The sequence below is a fragment of the Lytechinus pictus genome, chromosome 2 (genome assembly GCF_037042905.1).
Source record: "Lytechinus pictus isolate F3 Inbred chromosome 2, Lp3.0, whole genome shotgun sequence".
NCBI lineage: Eukaryota > Metazoa > Echinodermata > Echinoidea > Temnopleuroida > Toxopneustidae > Lytechinus > Lytechinus pictus.
In genome coordinates, this window is record NC_087246.1 from 51276359 (window position 1) to 51300802 (window position 24444).

Genomic DNA, 24444 nt, shown 5'->3' on the forward strand with positions numbered 1-24444 from the left:
TTGTTTAGTGAGGTACACATCTTGTCCATGATTACAACATTAGAATGTCTCGATCCTCTTCACAATTTTCCTCCTTGTTAAACAGTGCATAAACGGTTCCCTGCAGGGAAAATAAGGACAAGATTTATGGACAAGAAGGCCTATTTAGTACTGGTCATAGAGATCAGTGGCTAACAACACTATTTTCCTTGATTTTTCATTTACATTTTTGGCCTATCGAAATTAAGTAGACCTATATACACTGGACAAAGCGGAACTTTGACTTGGCATATTATTTACATTTTTTTCTTTTGTTATTCCTGTCGTCAATTTATTTATTTATTTATTTATTTTTTTTTTTTTTTTTGGGGGGGGGGGGGTTGTTTGTTTAACGGTATAGTTGTCTCAATGAGATGGTGATAATCCTCCCCCCTCCATATATATATTTTTGCGTTGGTTTGTCAATTTTATGGAGTGCAATGTGAATCTGATGGGGGTGCATATGGGGCATGTATTATTCAACGTTAATTCTTCTAATTCCCCCGATCTGTCAACAAAAAAAGATCAAGATACTAGGCCTAAAGATCTAGAGGCCTATAAGCCTCATTTTGGGGCCGATCACCACCTAGTCTGCAGGCACGGACCCTGATTGAAACTTTGATCAGCAAGTGTGTCTCCACGCAAAGACTAGCACATACAAAACTTGCTGTTTGAGCTAGAGGGCCTTCAGTACACAAGGCATGAGTAGCTAGGCTGCACATTCAGACCCTTAACTCGAGTGAAAGGTTTGCACAGCAGACTTAATTATCACCACCCCGGCGATCCTGACGGTCTACCACCCAGAAGGAAAAACCAGTTCCACTGGACCAGTTAGACCAGTAGAATTTTAACTGGTAACTCTGGAAATTGGAACATTGGTTTACTGGTCTAACTGGTCATACTGGTCCAGTTAAAATTTTACTGGTCCAGTTAAAAATTAAACTGGTCTTGAATTACTGGAATTTTATACTGGTCTTGTTTCTGGTGGTTGTTACTGGTCTCACTGTCTTTACTGGTATTTTCTACTGGTCCGACTGGTCCTCAAACTGGTCGAATTTGTCCTCGAACTGGTTGAACTGGTCCTCGTACTGGTCTTATACTGGATCAATTTATTACATGCATTTGGTTTGTTATATACCATGGTCAGTGAAACGTGATGGAAAAGATGGTTAGTAAATTAATCTTTCTGCTGTTATTTTAAATGTGATATATGAAATTACACATTTTCATTGTGAATTAGTTCACACACTTATTTGGAAAGTTTTTAAACAAAAATGAGTGCCATTGCAAGGATATTCCATTCTAAATCCTGAATTTTCTTTTTAAAATAGGAAATATGCAAATGAGGTAAACCACGTGATCAGCATCATCAGAATTACTGGTATTACTGGTCTTGACCATGCAGTTCAATGTCAAACAATTAATTACTTTTATAGACCAGTTGACTATATCAGAGGAATATATCTTGCTTTGATCTTAATCATAATTGAAGGAAATTATTATTTTAATGATAATGTTAATACTTGATAATTATGATATTAATAATAATAATTACAATATCGATAACAATGATAACAGTAATAAGAATGATAACAACAATGATCATAATAATGATCATAATAATAATAATAATAATAATTATGATAATTATAAGAAGAATGCAATGATGATAACAATGATAACGATAATAACTTTCTCTGAATTGCAAGATTCATTTTCCATAGTTCGTCAAATTATCTGACTTGAAATAAAGTCATTATTTATTGGACCAGTAACACCAGTTTTCATATGGAAAACTAGCGGACAGAAGGTCCTCGCTGCACGCGCGCACACTTATAACACGCAGAATTTCCTTGCATCATACCCTTTTTTCACAAACAAATGTGTATCAAGGACAAGCGTTGATTCATATAGAATTTCCGCCCCCCTGAAATGAATGTTAACAACTTCTTCTATCAGATGATTATAATTTTTTTGTAATTCAACTGGTGGGAAATATGGCACTTTATTACATTAAAACCACTCAAAACCATCCATAGTCAGGAATATGTATTGGGATAATGGGTTTGGGGGGCATTTTTATAGTACCCGGTAGGATTATATCCGTCGTCACATCGGCGGATGATGGTATCAAGAATTTCCGCCCAGATTATAATAAAGGGCAGATTGTAAGGCAAATACTCATGAAAGAACCATGGAGATTGGTTAATAAGGAAATAGTGCACTTTTATCATCAAATCAGAGGAGATTTTCTTTGTGATAGTGATATCCGAAGAGCAAACCTACACTCGTGACGGGTCCATTATGTATACGAGGGGTGCATCCTAGCTTACCACTGTATAGGTGAGTCTGAAAATAAAGTTTTGCTTAATCCTTTCACTTCATAATGATGTTTTAAACGTTCAAACAACGATAATTTATGAAATTGACACAAAATATTGCGAATCAACGCTGAAACATTATTTGTGTATACATTTTATCCCTCTGTAATGCTATCTCCCCCATAAAGCCACAATGGAACATTCTACACCACTAGTCATACGATGATCGCGAGGTCTGCAAACGTCGTCTGCTATGTTTTTACATGTCCGGTACACTGTATGCAAGTTTTCGATATGCTTCAACTGGAATGCAATTGTTTGAACTGGTCTCCAGTTGATTTTTACTGGTCCAGTTAAAAATCAACTGGTCCAGTAAACATATACTGGAAACCAGTAAAAATCTACTGGAAACCATTTATTGGACCAGAAACACCAGTTTGATGAAAAACAATTTAACTGGTATTACTAGTTGCTTCAACTGGAATGCAATTGTTTGAACTGGTCTCCAGTTGATTTTTACTGGTCCAGTAAAAAATCAACTGGCCCAGTAAAAATATACTGGAAACCAGTAAAATTTTACTGGAAACCAGTAAAATTTTTTACTGGTCTTACTGGTTTTTCCTTCTGGGCAGTATCTCGCAGTAATATTGAGGAGGCGCGATAGCTCAGTCGGTAGAGCGGGGGTTTCGGATTCTGGTGACCCGGGTTCGATTCCCAAATGGTGCGCTAGTGCCCTTTGGTAAGGCATTTATCCTCATTACCAGGTCCCTCTGGGAGGACCTTAAAGCCGTTGGTCCCCTGGTTGCTTTCTCACAGGCATTCGTGCTTTCTTAGCAGTCAGGTAAAAAACCTCGGTAAACCTCGAAGATAGTCCTACATGTAGCTATTTCTTGAAATGTCATTGATCTCAAATCATGGAGGAAGAAATAAAATATCATTAAAGAAGAAGAAAAAAAAGATCTATACGCTCTTCCAACACACTGTAAAGCTTCGCCATGCATGCCCCACCCTGCCACGCCCCCACGGGACTCCTCCAGCACTGGATCAGCCGCTACACAGGCTCCGATCCCAGATCGATCCCGGCCCCGATCCTCGATATAGCGCTAGCGGTATAGCATAATGAGCTTTCCAGTTTCGCACGTACACAGTACCCGGTACACACATACGGTACACGCTTGCTTAGCTTTATCACTTCCGCGTACAGTTCATGAGATAACTCTTAGTTTTTCACTATGGCATCGACATTTTTGACGGAAGATCCTGCATACAAAAATCTCCAGGCATGCTACGACCGAATTGGAAGCAAAATGAACCTTAGTGAGCTGATGAATTCCGACCCGAAACGATTTGAAAAATACAGGTAACTTATTATTAATTAGCTAGACTGGCGCTGGCCGGCCGGTATTCGGTAAGCCCATCAGTGTTCATTGACTTTTCCCGGGGTCAGGACGGGGGCGCGATATCGAGGTTTGCGCTATCGGGCGAGTGGGCTAGCTCGAGGGAGCTGGGGTGAAAATTGTGTTATCCCAGAAAGATAATCATGAATTAGCTCCCACTTTTCACTGCACTGGACACTTTTTTATGATAAAACAAGCCCCACCTGCACCAGGCAGTTAAAATTTGTTATATAATTTACTTTACCTTTAGTACCTTTTGGCCTTTTTTGGGGGGCTGTTGTGTGATGACTTGTACTTTTTAGTATTTTTTTTTGTAGTTGTACTTGTTGTAGCAATATTTTTTTTCATAATGAATGATTACTGCCTGGGAGGGCCAGTCAAATATATTACTGTACACATGCGTGACCAAGTAATTTCCAAACACCCCCTAAACGAGTTTTTCTCTGTGTGCAAAATAACCCCCTAAACAAGTTTTTCGCGGGCTTTATTTACACATTTTGGCCCCTAAACAAGTTGTCGCGTAAATATGACCTCGGGGGGGAAATGGTTGGGGGGAAAAAACATACCCTAAACACGTTTGGCTAGTCATAAAAAAAAGCTTTGGGGGGAAAAACATACCCTAAATACGTTTGAGCCCGCGATTGACCATTGACCAGTCTTTCAAAACCACCCATTTTCTTGAAAATCGGTGATTTTGATACCCTTAACGAGTCCATGTGCGGACTGCGTCCAAAACTGGAAAAACACCCATTTAAACGCGTTTTTTGGTCACGCGTGTGTACAGCAATATATTTGACTGGCCCCCCGGGATTACTGCTACTAACGGGAGTATTCTGTGACCCCACCATCATTATCAATACGTGTTCAGCTTACCAGACATTATGGCCCATATTCTGAAGTCGGGTTTGATTTAAACTCTGGTTTTAAGTTGTGGTTTAACTATGGAAAGCCAGTTACATAAATCTCTAAGTAGAGTTTCAATGTATCAGCTCATTTGGCTCCCAACACATTATTAACTGCTTGGGAAGGATAAGTTTGACAATTGTCTACACCATTAAATAATTAGTAAAGAGCACAGTATACATGAGAAGCATTCACTGTGAATAAAATTTTGAAACGTTTGGCTTCCCATGATTTTAGCACAGAGTACGTTAGATCATGGTCTAAGTTAAACCCGACTTCAGAATACGGACCTTTGTGGTGATGATTATTCAAATTGCCTTTATTTGACTTGATCGTGATGGAAAGTGACTTGACTTGACAGGAGTTAAAATGACTAGGACTTGACTTTCTCTTGCTAAAAGACTTGTGTAGTTGAAGGTGTGACTTTTATTGGCTTGCCCTATACCACTACCAGCAAAGAGACTTGTGATTTGACTTAACTTGCCCTACTGCCAAAATTCTTGTGCCTTGACTTGAACTTGTAACAAACTTAATTGAAACTTTACTTAGACATGAGAAAAAGGATTTTCACAAATTTCTGCCATTTGTGTATAATATCAACCAGTCATTAAACTTTACTTTACTCAGTTAAATATATCCCATTGTCATGTAGGCCTGTTCATTCTAATTGCAATTTTCCCTTTATTCATTTTCAGTCGATGTATTCAAACGCCGGAAGGAGACTTTCTCCTTGATTTTTCCAAAAACCTTGTGAATGATGAAGTCTTTGGTCTCCTACTAAAGATGGTAAGATGGTTCATCAACAGTCAGGTTTCTGTATCACACTCAATTTAAATGTATGGCATTGGTTGATGCCAATACAAGACTACATGTACATAGTTATTTTTATGCTTCTGAAATTTTTAAAATAAAACTAGTTTTTTTTTTTTTTTTCAGATTGAGCTGGTCTTTTAACCCTATCAAGATGGGGGGGGGGGGGGGGTATAGGGCGTACTCTATCCACCACAACATTTTTGTGATAAACCTGTAATGTGAAGTTCATGACTTTTTCTTTAAATGTCAAACACAACCTTTTGATGGGGGGGGGGGGTATTCTGCTAAGTGCTAACCTCTAAATAGTTTGTGAAAAATCGGTATCCTGAAAAGCTTGCAGTATGTCACATTTTTTTTCTTTAAGACTCGTCATTTATGCAGTTCTGAAATTATGTAAAATTTTGTAATTACATGTCAGATCTAAAAATTTTGCCCTAATTCATAAAATTTCATGTCAAAAATTTGTTCCAATGCAAATTGAGTTTTTAGCCAAAATTCATAAAATGTGTCATTATTTCAAAGATAAGCCAAACATTATTTAATGAACTCAGAAACATTGTCATGGCTTCCAATCGTGGAAATACTTTCCTTTTTATGATCACCTGGCCTGAATGGGCAGTTGAGCTGATGGAATGTAAGTTAATGAGTTTTTGAAACCTCCGGAAGTGTCACACAGCAATGTTGTCAAGCCCCCCCCCCCCCCCCCCCTTCCTGGGAGTTTTTCAATTCTGAAAAGCACTTACTCATCTGATCCCTCTAAACTGTTATTCTGATTCCTTTACAGGCTGAAGCCAGAGACTTACAGGGAGCTCGAGATCGCATGTTTACAGGAGAGAAGATTAACTTCACCGAGGACAGGGCTGTGCTCCATGTTGCCCTTCGTAACCGTTCTAACACCCCTATCATGGTCAATGGCAAGGATGTTATGACGGATGTTAATGAAGTCCTCGGCCGTGTCAGGAGTTTTACCGAGGTAGGAGTTACAAATATTTTGCTGAACTTTTTTGCTTGACTTCGTGAATGCTATCGGCATTGTACAAGCAATGAATTTAGAAGTTGAAAGTTTAAACTGTTCATACTGTGTAGATTAAACACCCAATTGGCCCCAGTTTGTGTGAGGTTACCTCAGAAGTGGGAAATGTCTCGGCTCTTATTTTCTGTAAGTATGAAAGCAGTTGATATCATTCTCAAGGACCATGACTTTGCAATTTTAAGCTCAAGGTTTCATTCACTTTGTTGTTTGTATATGAAACATTTATCATGAGTAAATAGACTCATATTTGAATATGGTTTAAAACTGACATTTGTCTATAAAGTGATTTGTCTTTTTTGTCTGTTGTATCAGTATTTCTGCCTCCCTTTACTTGGTTAAATATGGATATACATACAGGTGCGAAAAAGTAAGAGTAGTAGGAGTGGTACAAGTTGTAATAGTTGTAGTAGTAGTAGTAGTAGTAGTAGTAGTAGTAGCAGTAGTAGTAGTAGTAGAAATTGAACAAATTAACAAGAAGAAAAATATACACAATCAATGTAAGACTTGAGGTCATGAGGTAAGTCTTTAATTTGTTGTGGAAAAGCTCTCTTGACTGGCAAGACTTAATGTCCGATGGGAGTGAATTCCACAAACGGGGACCAGCAACAGAAAAAAGATCTGTCATCCCAGGACCTCTGAAAGTTTAAACTGTTCATACTGTGTAGATTAAACACCCAATTGGCCCCAGTTTGTGTGAGGTTACCTCAGAAGTGGGAAATGTCTCGGCTCTTATTTTCTGTAAGTATGAAAGCAGTTGATATCATTCTCAAGGACCATGACTTTGCAATTTTAAGCTCAAGGTTTCATTCACTTTGTTGTTTGTATATGAAACATTTATCATGAGTAAATAGACTCATATTTGAATATGGTTTAAAATTGACATTTGTCTATAAAGTGATTTGTCTTTTTTGTCTGTTGTATCAGTATTTCTGCCTCCCTTTACTTGGTTAAATATGGATATACATACAGGTGCGAAAAAGTAAGAGTAGTAGGAGTGGTACAAGTTGTAATAGTTGTAGTAGTAGTAGTAGTAGTAGTAGTAGTAGCAGTAGTAGTAGTAGTAGAAATTGAACAAATTAACAAGAAGAAAAATATACACAATCAATGTAAGACTTGAGGTCATGAGGTAAGTCTTTAATTTGTTGTGGAAAAGCTCTCTTGACTGGCAAGACTTAATGTCCGATGGGAGTGAATTCCACAAACGGGGACCAGCAACAGAAAAAAGATCTGTCATCCCAGGACCTCTTCACTCTAACTTGTTGGAAGTGGTGAACATTCCCTGAGCGAAGACCGGGTCTACATAATCTCTTCTCCTCCAGAAGATCTGATAGGTACACTGGTGTCTGGTTTGTTTTAAGTTTAAAGCCCAAGGAAAGAACTTTGTATGTAAGTCTTTGCCTAACAGGCAGCCAGTGTAATTCCTTGAGGACTGGAGTGATATGATCCAACAGCTTTGAGCATTACAAGTCGTGCGGCAGAATTCTGGACCTTTTGTAATCGTTTTATGTGAGTGTCGGTCAGTCCAACCAAAGTACTGTCGTACATGTCCAATCATAATGTGACAAGAGCATGAACTGCCTGCTTCGGTGGTAGTAGTAGTAGTAGTAATAGTAATAGTAATAGTAGTAGTAGTACTAAAAGTGGAAGGAGGAGTTAGTAGCATCAAAAGTAGTTACATCACTAATGTTTTTGTTATTCATCCTCAGTCTGTTCGTAGTGGTGCATGGAAAGGATACTCAGGAAAGGCTATTACAGATGCTGTCAACATTGGTATCGGAGGATCAGATCTTGTAAGTCAACTATCATGAAATATTTACAGTCAAATATCATGCTTTCGGTGTATGGCAGAGAGAGGTTCTAGTTGGAAACTTTGAAACTATGAACTCTATTGATCATAAATTCAATTAAAAGAAAAACAATAGATGCACAGAAATTATTGCATCACCTTGCAGCACATACACCTTGTGTGTGATGTCATATTATACAACTCTCAAGAATGTTCTGTAATCTGATTGGTCCAAATCGGATCACATGATATTTAGCGAATCGCACTATTGCATCCAAAATGCACTATCCTGCACTCTGACGTCATTCCAAAAGTACTAGTACGAGGACTGGAATTATCTAAAAATATCTAGAATTTAGATCAAATGTAGCGTTTGGGACAACTCAGTAACATGGGGAAGGAGGGGGTTGTATAAAACAAACAATGCACGCATTCTTGTGCATAGAGGACCTTAATAATGAACTCTGTGCTCGACTCGCCAACTGGATATACCGCACTCGGTCCTGCGGACCTCCGTGCGGTATATCCATTGGCTCTTCTCGCACATCGTTCATTATTTGGCCTTGCATGCACGCGCTTACGTGCATTATTTGTATACTATGCCATAAACAAGTTGATGTAAAAAAGTAGGGCTTGTTACAGATCATGGCATACTGTTCATTAGAATGTGATCCTGTATAGGGAAATTTGCTCATTTTCTTGATGCTAGTGGGTGCTCTATGATGATGGGCTTTGAACTTGTCTATCAATCACACAGATAATTTTACATGATGGATATATCATATAAATAGATAAACTTGCATAAGATTGACCTTTCAGAAGTTGAATATCCGCCCCAATCAAAGTAATTTCTTCACAAGATTATGCAGATGTGTTTTGCTGTGATCCCAACAGATTCGACTTATGCAAAGCTACCTGGATTTTAAATTTGGTATTAACATTATATCAATATTGAGGATGTTTAAACAAATATTTCAGAATCATCCTTTTGAGAAATGAAAGTCAAAGCCTCATCTTTAGCAGGAATTCCACTATAAAGGGGTTAAGCGCCTTTTCATAGTGGTTTTCCTGCATTCCCCGTTGTTTTGTCTGTGGTGAAGGTGAGAATTAGTAATGAAAAAATGTTTGCAAGATTACTTCTTTAAAAAATGGCTGCTCTCACTTTTGATAAGGTGCCTAAGAGTACAAGTTTCTTTATCGATCCAAATACCATGAAAAATTATAACGCTGTGATAACTTACAATTAAATGTGCTTACACCCTGGTATTTCTATGATTATATCCAAATACAAATGAATACATTTTTGTTTAGGGTCCAGTGATGGTGACGGAGGCATTGAAACCATTCGCAGGACCACTCAAGGTTCATTTCGTGTCCAACATTGATGGAACCCATCTTGCTGAGGTCTTGAAGAAGGTTAATCCTGAGACTACGATCTTTATTGTAGCATCAAAGGTATATTAGTCTGAAATTTTTATCTTAAAATTTGTTTAGTAATTTGACAATTGATTAATTGTTTCATTGATTATATATTTTTTTTATTTATTCATTTATCTAATTAATAGCTTTTGTAATAATTTATTTATTCTTATATTTCCTTCTGCTTCAAAGTCGTCTGTTTGGATTAGTATTATTATCCTGAATGTTATTTTTTTTAAATGAGAAAAACTTAGTTACTGATCATCCTCTATCATTTCTGAAAGCATCATTTAACCTTGCTGCAATTTGCAATTATGGAATTTCATTTTACCCCCTTTTGAGATATTAGAAGATGTATTTATAAAAATGATGATGTTGGAATTGACTGGCCAATTCAACTGAATTTGTGGACAAACTTAATAAAATTAAATAATATTCATTTTCACATTGATATTACCAATTCACTTTGCCCCCCCCCCCCCCAAAAAAAAGAGAGAAAATTTCCATTCAAGAAAAATAACTGAACTGGGGGTGTTTCATAAAGTTGTTCGTGAAGAGTGACTTTAAGAACGACTGGTGAACCTTTCTTACGCGCTTAACCATCCCTAATGAACACTTTGGTGTATACCATTTGACACAAGAAAGGATCACCAGTCGTTCTTAAAGTCACTCTTAACTTACGAACAGCTTTATGAAGCACCCACCTGTACTTTATTTGTAAACATACCCAGATCAGCACAACTATGAACAGGGGTTGTCATGTATGATGCCAGTACTTTAAAGATGTCAAATTGGATATAAAGTAGTACTTCAATTAATATGCACCCTTCAACTGGTCCTCTATGAGTTATAATAGTCTGTATTGATACCTCTACCTTTCAGACATTCACCACCCAAGAGACGATCACCAATGCTACCTCTGCAAAGAACTGGTTCTTGGAAACTGCCAAGGACCCTGCACACGTTGCCAAGCACTTTGTAGCTCTCTCCACCAATGCTGTAAGTAGTCGGACAAGATCCATTGGTATTCACTCAGTTATTTTAATTATGCAATGTCTTCATTTAGCTAGAGAATACTGACTTGAAAAAAAACCAGTCCTTTAAATCATCAGAGGAAACACCTCAACAACACTTGAGGTAGAAACTGTTTTGTACTTCATTGTATTGTTTGAAAGTGTGCAGTTTGCGATTTTACTGTTTAACTTGGCTCTTCATGCTACTGTTGGACTATTTTGTGAGAGCAAAATCATGTTAAACATATACACTTTTATTGTAAAGAGTGAAAATTCTTCATATTGATGTTTCTGTGCATAGAGAGATCTGGCCCTGTATTTCTCAGTGTCTCGGTTTCTTACAAAATAATTGATTTTGTTTGGTTTTTATTTTTTCAGGAAAAGGTGTCAGCTTTCGGTATTGACAAGAACAACATGTTTGGATTCTGGGATGTAAGTATCTTTAAACTTTAATACCATACTATTTCATGGTATTATTCCTTCACATTGATTTTGATCAATTGCAGTGGGGCTTGTAGTGATGGTGGTAGTATTAGGAGTAGTTCTAATAATTGTGATGTTCGTGAAAGTTGTAATCATGTGATGGTAGTAGTTGTAGAAGTAGTAGTGCTTTATAAAAGTAATAATTTCATTTTCATCTATTTTCAATTTAGTATTGTCTTCATATTGTAAATTTGTCGTCATAAGTCATTAGAAGTTTCACAACTTGCATTTGAACTTTGTTTTTTACTTTGCTAGTGGGTTGGTGGACGCTATTCTCTGTGGTCAGCCATTGGGACCACTATCGCCCTTTACGTAGGCATGGATAACTTTGTGAAGCTTCTAGAGGGCGCTCACTTCGTGGACAATCATTTCCGTACCGCTCCGTTGGACCAGAACATCCCTGTCATCTTGGGTCTGTTGGGAGTCTGGTACTCCAACTTCTTTGGTGCAGAGACTCATGCCCTTCTCCCATATGATCAGGTGTGGAAATTTGATGAAATAGATTACCGAAATGTGATGATATTTTGCATTTCATTGCTCTTTTTTTTATATCATAACTTAAATGGGCATGTTGAAATACATCCACAGCCCAAATTTTGGTGAGAATTGGTTCAACGTGGCCCGAAGTATGACCACGTGAATTCTAGTGCCTAATTAGCCTTATTGAAGTCAATGTAATATTGGCCTGGTTGTGTGCAGTTAGAACCAGGCCAATCATACATTGACTTCAATGTACTTCAGTACAGACCATTTCTATTGTTGAGGGCTCAAAAAGACGAAACGTAAAATTGTAGGTCTACTTGTTGTAGGAACATTTATTTGTCAAAATCAAAACAGCCCCTGCACAGAGAGGTAAATCAAGAAATAAGGGCAATATTATAACATATATAATAACACATTTGGTAATATATGAAATATCAATCATGAACACAATAATATACTTTATCCATACAAAATAAACATCATAATACTAATATTCAATATCATATAAATTGAATACATATATGGACAGAATATCACACTAGCTGATAATTCCTAAATCATACAATCATAATAAAGAAATGTCAATTGGAATTATGTAATAATATCTTGTCATATACCTTCAATAAAATATATCAAAACAAAGTCCAAAACAACCATATGCTGTTGTATAGAAACATGATATCACCGATCAGGTCAGGCCATTTCTTCCGATCTGTTGGAGGGAGAGATCTAATCATAGCACACAGCGTGCGATTAAATCGTTCTGTTTGTCCGTTCCCTTGAGGGTGGTATGGTGTGGTCCTCGATTTTGTGATATTGTACAATTGGCAGAGTTCTCTTATTAGATCACTTTCAAAGCTTTTTCCTTGATCCAAATGTATTCGTAGGGGAACTCCGTAGTGAACAAACCAATTATCGTGTAGAACACGTGCAACTTCTGGTGCCGTTTGATTCCTACAAGGTATTGCTTGTGCAAATTTTGTGAAAGCATCGGTCAAAACGAGAACATCTTCGTAACCTCCTTTTCCTCGATCGAGTTTCAGAAAGGCTATGGCAAGTAACTCCATTGGCTGAAACGCAATGAGATGTCTTCTCGGAGTACGAAGATGTTCTCGTTATGAAGGTTTGTGGTGATCGAAATTTTCACTGATGTGACAAACCTTGAAATTTGGCCAGGGTTCGAGTCCCAGTGCTTATTTAGAATGTCATCCAGGAGTGAAATGTTTTCTTTTCTGTAGTCATATACAGCAGAACGATTGCATGGGGTCAAATTGAAAAATGCCATGTCAGTGTCAACATCTGCCAATCCTAAATCAAAAGTTCTTTTGTAGCTCCTACATGATACCTTCAATGCATTATCTACATTCATCTGTAAATCAGCCGTAAATTGTGATTTACGAAATTCCATCCTGAAATTGATATCCTGACAATTCTTTACAGTGGCAGCAAAGCTGTTTGTCCGTATTCTATTCCCTGCTTTCTTAATCTTTCCAGTTACCTTAACTGATTTACCTTCTAGTTTGTTTATGTTTGTGCTTTCAGTAACATCATCATGTAGCTTGCCACTGGTTATAGGCCACCCGGTACACTGTTTCGAATCGATGTTGATGTCCGTTACCATCATAAGGATGTCTACACCTTGCACCTGTACACTTGATCCTTGCCGAAACAACCGTTCCTTTCTTTTTGCTGAAGTGACTTGTTTTGACTTCTGATGACCTTTTCTAGATCTTTTTCTGCTCTTCGTCTTCTGTGACAAAGGCCTAGGATCCTCTGCAGTTCTCATATCACCCAGAAGAATCTCTAGAAGGTGGATAGTACTGCCATCTTCCAAAATTACTTGTCTGTTGAACGGATCAATCGTGTACATGACTCCTTCTCCTGCAGCAGTGTAAACTATGTCTCCTTGTTCGCATTTCTTCAGCCATGATAGGTGGGCCCTGTCAGGTTTCCTCCTTTTTCTCCTTCAAAAGTTCTGAACAGGTTCAACTCTTTCTTGTTGGTCGAACGGCAAAACCGGGCACCTTACACAGTCCACGCCAACACGAAGACTATCATCAGGATATCCTGGGAAGGACACGTCGAAATACTCTCCTTCGTCGTCTGTCCCTTGGTCAAGCACTCTGGCGTTCACCCACCTCCCAAGCTCATCGATTGCTGTAACACCCTGCTCCTAGATCCTGGCCTTGTCATTGAAACTTCCTCCATCAAAAAGACGAAACGTGAAATTGTAGGTTTACTTGTTGTAGGTTTGAAGGAACATTTATTTGTCAAAATCAAAACAGCGCCTGCACAGAGAGGTAAATCAAGACATAAGAGCAATATTATAACATATATAATAACACATTTGGTAATATATAAATTATCAATCATGAACACAATGATATACTATATCCATACAAAATAAACATAATATTAATATTCGATATCATATCAATTGAATATATATATGGACAGAATATAACACTAGCTGACTATTCCTAAATGATACAATCATTTAAAGAAATATCAATTGGCATTATGTAATAATATCTTGTCACATACCTTCAATAAAATATATCAAAACAAAGTTTAAAACAACCATATATGGTAAAGTCAAATAGTAAGATATCATTTCAACAGAGTCTTTACAAATACATTTTTATTATTATTTAATTTAACATAATAATCATCATACTAACGTCATGTAAACCATTAATAACCAACTCACCGAGAATTTAGTATACACAGGAAACAATCTGGAACTAAGTCTAATCTATCGGTGACGATACTTATGGCAAACAAGCAGTCTGTAATAAGTTAACAGTGTAAAAATACAATTCATAATCAAGTATTCAATATTAAACATTAATAAAACAAATAAGAGATAATCGTCATTTCTTATTATCATAGCAGTCTACAGTATATACCGTCATTCATGTAGCTCTCTTATTTGCAACTACAATTATCCTCAACCATAGTTCACATTCTTTTAGTTATTAGTAAGTTAAAAGAAATTTATAAAATAACCACACAATTTCAGGTTCATATAAAATATTAATTTCATCAATTCAATAGCACATTTACTTCTACTCACCAGTAAGCCGTTGTAAAACTTTCTTTTTCCAACATAACAATTTAAATAATATTCAGATGGTAAATGGTCGTTGATCAGCACAAGAAAATAAGTTACACCTGCTTTCGAGAGGAAATCTATTTCTCTGACAAAACAAACTTGAAAAAGAAAATATGCTGACATCGCAACGCATCTAACAACGCGTTGCAGGTTAACGCAAAAGGCGCGTGTCAGATTCATGCACTGTTTTGCATTATCTGGCAATAGATGCTATTCTGGTTATATAGATAAGTTGACTAAGAATTTACACAACAATAATAAATCAAATTCAATGCATTGATAAATATATTCAAATCATGAAATTGTGATTATTAATCAAATATCTTCAATTGGTTTTCTCCAACCTATTCAGAATGAATATTATCTCATTGATTTTCACATGACAATTTAAACAATACAGTCTTCATTTACATAAATAATATACCTGCATGCTCAAATGTAAATGCTTCTTTTTGGTATATAGAACAAAATTGGTGTACTGCAATAATTTAAGTGGCCAACTTATACTTGAGCTCATAATTGAGATTAACCGCTATAAAATCTCAAAGAAATGCTAATTACGCTGTATGATTCTGCAGCTAATTCAATTAACAAAAAAATAAGTATCCGCGAATGTTCTCAACTCTTATGGACTGTTCTTACATCATGCCTTCAATGAACGCATGTCGCGTTCCATCCTCGACGAAAACTTGTCGTAGTTGTAGTGAGTATCAACGAGAAATATACCGATGCTTCGCGTCTAGTAGACGGAGACTCGCATCTTTGCGGTTGAACACAATCCGTCCTGGAGGACTTGTCCCAGAATCAGAATTTGAATCATCAGAATCTCTATCGGAACCCAGCTGCCTGACCGTGTTGTCAGAGCCACAATGTGGAGCTAAGAGGAGTCTTCTTCCTGGCCTGTCTTGCGCGGTTTCATGTCGATGCCAACCCAAAATAAGTATTTAGGTGCTGTACATCTCTAATCACTCCCCAATCACTCACTCAGCACATAGGTCCTGTCTTGACCAGTGTCAAAATTGCTCTGCCCAGTGGCAAGCACATGCAACATACAGCAGCATTCATGCATGGCTCATTGCACACATCATTAACATACCTCTCTTATTCCACCAGACCACTCTGGCATGAGAGCCTATTGTTTATCTGGGTTAGTATGGATTGCTAGGATTGCTAAGATTACTAAGATTCCCATCTCCATGGTTTAAAGTGCTTATTTAAAATGCTTCTAAGATTAAGATTCTTGTTGACTTTGTGACAGCGCGCAACTCTAGGCAACCAGCGATGTTACGTAACAATCGCATTACCACACTTGTTAATTGCACATCATCTTTTCATACTTGTTTTGATTTTTTGAAATTTGAATAAATTTAATCTTTAATATTTTCTCCTCCAGTACTTGCATCGCTTCGCAGCCTACTTCCAGCAAGGTGACATGGAATCCAATGGGAAGTATGTTACCCGTGATGGACGACGTGTGGAATATAAAACCGGTCCCATCGTATGGGGAGAACCGGGAACTAATGGCCAGCATGCTTTCTATCAACTCATTCATCAAGGTGAGTGATCTATGGGCATGTGTCATGAAACTGTTTTTAGTCTAACTCGTCAGATGAGCAATTGAAATGTATGTTAAAGGTAAACGACAGTAGTTGCAGCAAACCATTATTTCATAAGAAAGTCTTTTAAATCAAGGTTAATGGTCATAATATCATCATACATCTAGATCTGGTACAGTAATGGAAAGTTATCTTTGTAAAATCATGAAATCTTAGCTCAAACTCAATAATTCTGTTGTTCACTAACGCAGAAATGCATATATGGGATAGTGTATTAATATTGCTTTAAAAAATGCCTGATTTTTGTCTCACCTGCATAGCAGAGTGAGACTATAGGCGCCGCTTTTCCGACGGCGACGGCGGCGGCGGCGTCAACACCAAATCTTAACCTGAGGTTAAGTTTTTGAAATGACAGCATAACTTAGAAAGTATATGGACCTAGTTCATGAAACTTGGCCATAAGGTTAATCAAGTATTACTGAACATCCTGCCTGAGTTTCATGTCACACGACCAAGGTCAAAGGTCATTTAGGGTCAATGAACTTAGACCATGTTGGGGGAATCAACATCAAAATCTTAACCTAAGGTTAAGTTTTTGAAATGTCATCATAACTTAGAAAATATATGGACCTAGTTCATGAAACTTATACATAAGGTTAATCAAGTATCACTGAACATCCTGCGTGAGTTTCACATCACATGACCAAGGTCAAAGGTCATTTAGGGTCAATGAACTTTGGCCGAATTGGGGGTATCTGTTGAATTACCATCATAACTTTGAATGTTTATGGATTTGATTCATGAAACTTGGACATAATAGTAATCAAGTATTACTGAACATCCTGTGCAAGTTTCAGGTCACATGATCAAGGTCAAAGGTCATTTAGGGTCAATGAACTTTGGCCAAATTGGGGTATTTGTTGAATTACAGCCATAAATTTGAAAGTGTGTTGGTCTAGTTCATAAAACTTGGACATAATAGTAATCAAGTATCACTGAACATCCTGTGCGAGTTTCAGGTCACATGATCAGGTCAAAGGTCATGTAAGGTCAAAGAACTTTGGCCACGTTGGGGTTTTTTGTTGAATTGCCATCATATCTCTATAAGTGTATTGGTCTAGTTCATAAAACGTGGAAATAAGAGTAACCAAGTATCACTGAACATCTTGTGCGAGTTATAGTAGTTTTCAAAATCAGCACTGCTGCTATATTGAATCGTGTGATGCAGGTGAGACGGCCAGAGGCATTCCACTTGTTTATGGAATTACGTGCTTATTTTGCTCATTTCTCAGCTATTACGCATTTTCTTCCCGAGAAAATTGGCACATATTTTTTATTTATACATACAAACACTTTGGTAGTAATTTCATTGGATTCTGTTCGAACTCTTTTTTAGATTATTACCCCAACTGGTGTTTATCTTTAAAGAATACTCTTCCATGGTGTGCATGCGAGATTAAGCTAGAGTTAGTTTCCTGGAACTGGGCTATGTTTTTGTGGTAAATAAAAATTATGCCTCATCAAGTTACACATCACTTTACAAAATGATTCGGAGCATATCCTTGGATGCTACAGCAGATTCTCTCTCATTTTGATTATCATCAGCTTGTGCTGAACGATGCTCTTCATAAATCAAGACACTTAGCTTGAAAGCATTTGAATGCAAAGTGTATTGTATTGTGTATCATATTTCATCAGGATCATCAGAAATTCAGTCCTACTTTGTTCAAACACACAGGAGTTTTTATTTTTTTATTATACACAACATAAGAACATTTTCTAGACATTTTTAAAGATGCATATTATTTTATGAAAAGTTTATGGACATGTTCTAGGGCCCAGACTGTAGAGAAGCATCGTAGATCTTGCTGAAGATACCTTTTATTTATATATGTTTTTTTTTTTCATTATGGCAGGTACTCGTCTGATCCCAGCTGATTTTATTGCTCCTGTGGAGACCCATAATCCCATCCAAGCAGGCTTACATCATGAGGTAATTCAAACTTGTTTCAAGTTCACTTCTTTTCATAGCAGTTGTTATATGTGTCACATCATGAAATCTTGTTTTGATATTACTGTAAAGGAGGGGGAAGGACAATTGTTATTTACGCGACATACTTTTGCTTTTTTTTGCTTTTTAGAATTTTGAAAGGCATTTGGCTGTATACTGTCTTCTAAACTCATGGATTTATAGATTTTTTTTTTCAGACCCAATTCAAGGACACTATCCAAATTAATCATTGAATTTCCCACCTGTTATAGTTTATATTTTATTCTTATCACCACTGAAACATATACCCATCTGATTTTTTTTTTGCATTTTTCGATATTATCACTAATAACAGAGCTGCCAAGTAGTACAGATTTTCCATATTGAGTACTGAAAATTGAGAAGAATACTGGTTTCATACAAAATACTGAATTCTAAAGTTTCAGTTTTATGTGTTTTCCTATGGTATTTCTTGGAAAATACTGATTTCCTCACCAAAATACTGATTTTCAGCTTTGAAAATACTGAAATGGTCTTGTTCAGGTTGGCAACTCTGTAATAATGATAACTTTACTTATTTTATTTGTCTTCTTTACCCAGGGTAGCCTGTTCAGTGGTTTAGACACTGTTGTCAACCAGGGCCCTGCACAATACATATATACATAAAACAATCAAAAGAAAACATTATATACAACACATATGAAGTCGACATTGTTACACTGCAATACGATTAGAGAGAAATGATTTGAGTACTTGAAAAAGGAAGCAGTATTGGAAATTGACAGGAAAACAAGGAAAAATTTATAGGTATGCATTTTCATTAAAGGTTACTACGTTTCTGTAATTATAAACTTATATCAATTTAGTGAAATTGCAAAGGGTGATTTAGAAATCGATAAATTATCATATAGAATTTAGCACTTTATCATAATTCTATAGTCACTCTACAATAATTCAGCATTGATTTATCACTGCGTATTAAATGATTTCCATCATCCTAGATCCTCTTGGCTAACTTCTTAGCTCAGACCGAAGCTCTGATGAAAGGCAAGACAAAAGGAGAAGCACAGAAAGAACTAGAGGCTTCTGGGATGTCCGCTGAAAATATCAAACTCATTCTTCCACACAAGGTAGGCACATTTAGTTTCCTAATAATGTGAAATTATAACTTTAGTACCGGGGATTGTTAGAGGCACCGGTTCAACCCTGAAATTTTAAAATATCCTTCGTTTTTTTTGTTTTTTTTTGCTTTCAAGAGATTTTCCAGATTACAAAGCAACTTGTGAGAATGCTATATAAAGCACTAGGAATGCTGGCATACAAATTTGTGTTATATTTCCAAGCTCAAACTTTTCCTACACATGCTGGCTTTTGGGAAGCATTTCATGAAAGGACTTATTGAATGTTTTATATTACAGAGTCTGTTATGTCTGAAAGTTACTATAGTAACAGTCAGACACGAGTGCTTCTCAGCCAGTCAAAATAAAGGAAAGTTGTCAGACAACAAATAGAGATAAAACGTTCTCCTGTTCTAAAATTTCTTGGTAGCCTCACGTACTTGAGCATGGTCTGTATATAAACAACTTACCTACCTGTATTTCTATTCAAGCTTATGTGTGTGCTAATGACATTTAAACACCATTTTTGTAATTTTCTTGACTATGTCAGGTGTTTGAAGGCAACCGTCCAACCAACTCCATCATGTTCCAGAAACTAACACCGTTTACACTCGGTGTACTGATTGCTATGTATGAACACAAGATCTTCACTCAGGGAATCATATGGAATATCAACTCATATGACCAGTGGGGGTAAGTCGGTTAATTGGAGTATCAATTCATATGACCAGTGCGGGTAAGTCGTTTTATTGGAATATCCTTTCATATGACCAGTGGGGGTAAGTAAGTGAATTGGAATATTCTCTCATATGACCAGTGGGGGTAAGTCAGTTAATTGGAATATCCTCTCATATGACCAGTGGGGGTAAGTAGGTTAATTGGAATATCAACTCATGACCAGTGGGGGTAAGTTGGTTAATTGGAATATCAAGTCATATGACCATTGGGGGTAAGTTGGTTAATTGGAATATCAACTCATATGACCAGTGGGGTAAGTTGGTTAATTGGAATATTCTCTCATATGACCAGTGGGGTAAGTCAGTTAATTGGAATATTCTCTCATATGACAAGTGGGGGTAAGTCAGTTAATTGGAATATTCTCTCATATGACCAGTGGGGGTAAGTCAGTTAATTGGAATATTCTCTCATATAACCAGTGGGGGTAAGTCAGTTAATTGGAATATTCTCTTATATGACCAGTGGGGTAAGTCAGTTAATGGGAATATCAACTCATATGACCAGTGGGGGTAAGTCAGTTAATTGGAATATCAACTCATGACCAGTGGGGTAAGTCAGTAAGTCTCGTGGGAATACCAAATCATCTTTGTGACCAAAGATAGTTTATTCCAAAGTAGGATTATATATTGATCATGAGGAATTTTCTGCGCTCATTACTCTGAATGGATTTCTGGGGCCGGTCTTACAAATAGTTGTGCTACACTAAAATCAATCTCAAGTTGAGATTGATCCCAATTCCAATCTTTTCAAACGCAATTTTAATTTTTCCTTCATCTGTCACAATTCTTGGTAAGATGGCCTGACATTTACAGCTCCACAGTGTTCAATCCCCAATTCATCCATCGTGTCTTTTCTTTCACTTTGTTTTTGATAGGGTGGAGCTCGGCAAGCAGCTTGCTAAGATCATACAACCCGAGCTCAAAGACGCCAACCCAGTATCCACGCATGACTGCTCAACCAATGGCCTTATCAACTTCATCAAGATCCACAGGAAGTAAGAGAGGTACAAAGGTCAGAGGTCATTGACCTGTCAGTAGTATTTAATACCGAGTGCAATGTGCTCTGATAAAAAACTAAAACAGTTGAAGTTAATAGACAGTATTTACTTGGTGAAGGTTTAACATGTGTGTATGGTTACATCTACACGTAGAATTGTTAGTAAACTTTAAGTCTCTTCCCAACAGGCATGATTTTGTCTTCTTTTTCAATTGATGATGTATTATTCATCACACTTCACGTCTAGGTGTATTTTCTAACTAACATGTAACTCACTTTTGTTTCTATTGATTTACACATGAAAAAAAATCAGTTGCTTTTTGTATGTATTAGTTATCCGCCACATCTTAATTAATTGTAATATCAGTATCCAAAGAATATAATTACATCTTTATTTAGCTCTCATTCTAGATTTCCTATCCTTACAAAAAGCCAAGGTATACTATTTTCCAACTGTTAGTTCATAAATCATTGAAATTAATCAGGTTTACATTAACAGCATATTTACAGCCAAGATGTCATTACCTGAGTATATCATGTCCAACCTTGAGATATATTTCATTTTAAATTTGTTAAATGCTAATTTTTCTGTTTTTGGTGAGCCTTCTTCATAATTTATCGTCAGAAAATGTCATGAATTTTAGAAGTACATTATAGACAATGTGTTCATGTGTGACAAAATATGATGGTGTTTTACCCAAGTTACTCTGAAATAAATCCATACTATTATTATATGCAAATAATGTGGTTGTTTATCATATGGAAATTTAGAAGAGATCATAAAACTCTATAAACAATATTGCATATTAAAGAATGAAGTTGATATTGGCTGAAGATTTATAGATGACAGGGTAGACTAGAAAAAACCAAAACAAAAAACTGCCAAATATTTTCTTGGTTTCAGAAACCTGCCGAGCGATCTCAACTCCCATCTTTGATGTGAATTAGATTGACCCCCGAAGATAAAAGCAAAGGTAATATTTATGCAATCTAATCTCGAGACAAAGATTTAAAATCGTACATGTTTGTGAATGGTTACGTATTGAGAGATTGGAAGATTTGTGCTTTCCCATAGATCAGATGACTTCATGATATATTGTCTAGCTATTCTCAAAAGATATCAGTACTTCCTACCATTTGTATTACTCTTTTCAAAAGAGAATAATTTTGTTTTGTTTTGTAGAATATATGCTAATATTGTATACAGAGATAAGGATATTTTTTTTTAGTTGTTTAACAAATGATTTGTGTTTGAAGATATAATTTCCAGGTGCATGTTCTGTGGTTCTTAGATTTTTTATTTATTCATGAAGCATAATGGTGTTATGTAACCACAATACAATTGTAAAATGGTTACTTATAAGAATAATTAAACTTTTGATTTAACTCAGATAGTGATCTTCCGCCCTTTCACACGATTAAAAAAAATCGTAATTTGAATGATGATTTCAGTGAAAAATAAGGCTAATGACGAATATTTAGCTTGTGTGAAATCAAACTAGAACATTGATTAGAATCACAAACGCTAATCACAATCACGAATTCAAATTTCACTCCGGCGGGGAATTCCATTTAAGTTTCACTCAAATTACGGTACAAATTTTGCGTGTGGAAGGCTTGACCTCCAAAACATCTTTTGGGGATGGGGGGCGAAGCTTACGTGACTTTTCAAGCACTTCCGTAGATAATACAATTGTCATGCACTCATCGTAGTTTGTATTTGCGATGCAGCGCTTTGATTGAAAGTCACCAAGGACACATGACGCCTTCGCTCGGGAATTCGAATTCAAATCAGTGTTCGAGTGAGCGTGTGAAAGGTCTGATTATTCTAAAGATGAATTGCAATCATTATTATAATGAATCAAGATTCACGTGTGAAAAGGCCCCTTGTCTGATCAGTTGGTCTGTCTCATAAATTAATAGATGTCTTATCTTTTATAAAATGAGTTTATCATTTTATGTAATACATGGGTGCTATAGAGTACTTAAATCCTATTGATTAAATATCTAACAGTGTTTTTAACTACACATGAGTGATATTTATCTCTTGTATTGAAAGTCTGTTTGACAGAATGGATAATTAGTCATCCACTTTAACATATATCTTTCTTCTTTGTATTATTGAGCCAAGAAAATTAGTACATTAGTATACAGTATTTGAAGGGTGAAATTGGGTATCTACAGTTTGTGAAATTATGATATGTAGGTATGTAAAATCATGAAGGGTTTACATTGCTTTTTACATCAACTTACCTTATAATCATTTTTTTTTGTTCTATACCCCAAATTTAGAGGTTTCTCTATTCAAAGTAACACCCAATATTATTTTCAACATCAAATTTGTTTGAGGATAACTTTAACTTTATCTATTATTTTAAATGAAAAAGAATTATAATCCTATCCCTGTTCCAATTTAATGAATAAAACGTGCTCAACCAATAGGATCAATGGGCTTTATTTTCATTTTGAAATAGTGAAGATGAAATGTTGTGCTTTTATAGTTACTGTAGAATTTCCATGCTGTGCTTCCTGTGACGGCTCTCTGAATGAAATAAAACATATCGATGAAATAATTTAAAGAGTGAAATAGAATAATGTATATGTTCAATTGTTGATAAAACTAAGAAATGTAACATTATTTTACATTGACTTGTTGAAGAACATACATGTATTTTAAAAATAACAATTTTATTTCATTGATTTGTCCAACGTCACAAAATCTGTTTGTTGACTTTTACTACACTGTGTAGTAGTCTCAGACAAGCCTCAGTCCTATTTTGCTAGAATTATTTCACTGTGTTTACTGTTTACACCTTGGTACTGTAGTCACAATGAAGAAAATAGATTTTATATTATAAAAAATTATGTGTATGATTACAATCGATTAATATTTGAAGAACATTTTATATAATGTATTTTGTGCACCTTAATCTCCTCAATAAAACTACATGTAGTTTGAGATAGATTTCGAATTGTTATCTTGTCCTTGTTTGTTATTTTTTTGTCTATGCATATGATGATCAATTGTTTTTTTAAATCCTAAATGAAAGTGGAACATGGAAAACACAGCTTTAAAATTGAAAGTTCATTGGTCTTAAGATTGTAACCTAGTCTCGCATGTCTTATTTATCCCATTTATTAGCATAAAATGATTATCACTTTTTCTTGTATCATAGGTGTATTTTGGGGGCTTGCTCCCCCTCCAAAAAAGAATCTCTTTAAGACTGAAGATCATCTCGAAGTATTTAATATGAGTACACAA

At 36.1% G+C, this 24444-nt stretch overlaps 1 protein-coding gene across 2 annotated transcripts; it reads left to right on the forward strand.

Moving 5' to 3' along the window:
- The first annotated feature begins 3436 nt into the window (after positions 1-3436).
- On the forward strand, positions 3437-24154 carry LOC129254038 (glucose-6-phosphate isomerase-like). Of its 2 annotated transcripts, none has more exons than XM_064095092.1 (14): positions 3437-3699; positions 5335-5425; positions 6237-6425; positions 8192-8275; positions 9583-9726; positions 10573-10689; positions 11082-11135; positions 11442-11666; positions 16178-16340; positions 18257-18333; positions 19332-19460; positions 19999-20141; positions 21061-21189; positions 22087-24154. In XM_064095092.1, the coding sequence occupies exons 1-13, from the start codon at positions 3572-3574 to the stop codon at positions 21182-21184; spliced, it is 1668 nt and encodes a 555-aa protein (XP_063951162.1). In that variant the 5' UTR covers positions 3437-3571; the 3' UTR covers positions 21185-21189; positions 22087-24154. The 2 variants fall into 2 exon arrangements, with proteins under 2 accessions (XP_063951162.1, XP_063951161.1); XM_064095091.1 differs by having other exon boundaries at positions 21061-21180.
- The last annotated feature ends 290 nt before the right edge of the window (positions 24155-24444 follow it).

Excerpts from the sequence above, each read along its gene's own strand:
- LOC129254038 (XM_064095091.1), top strand. The coding sequence starts at position 3,572 with ATGGCATCGACATTTTTGACGGAAGATCCTGCATACAAAAATCTCCAG. Across the intron at positions 5,426-6,236 it reads TTGGTCTCCTACTAAAGATG|GCTGAAGCCAGAGACTTACA; the intron begins GTAAGATGGTTC and ends ATTCCTTTACAG. Across the intron at positions 10,690-11,081 it reads TAGCTCTCTCCACCAATGCT|GAAAAGGTGTCAGCTTTCGG; the intron begins GTAAGTAGTCGG and ends TTATTTTTTCAG.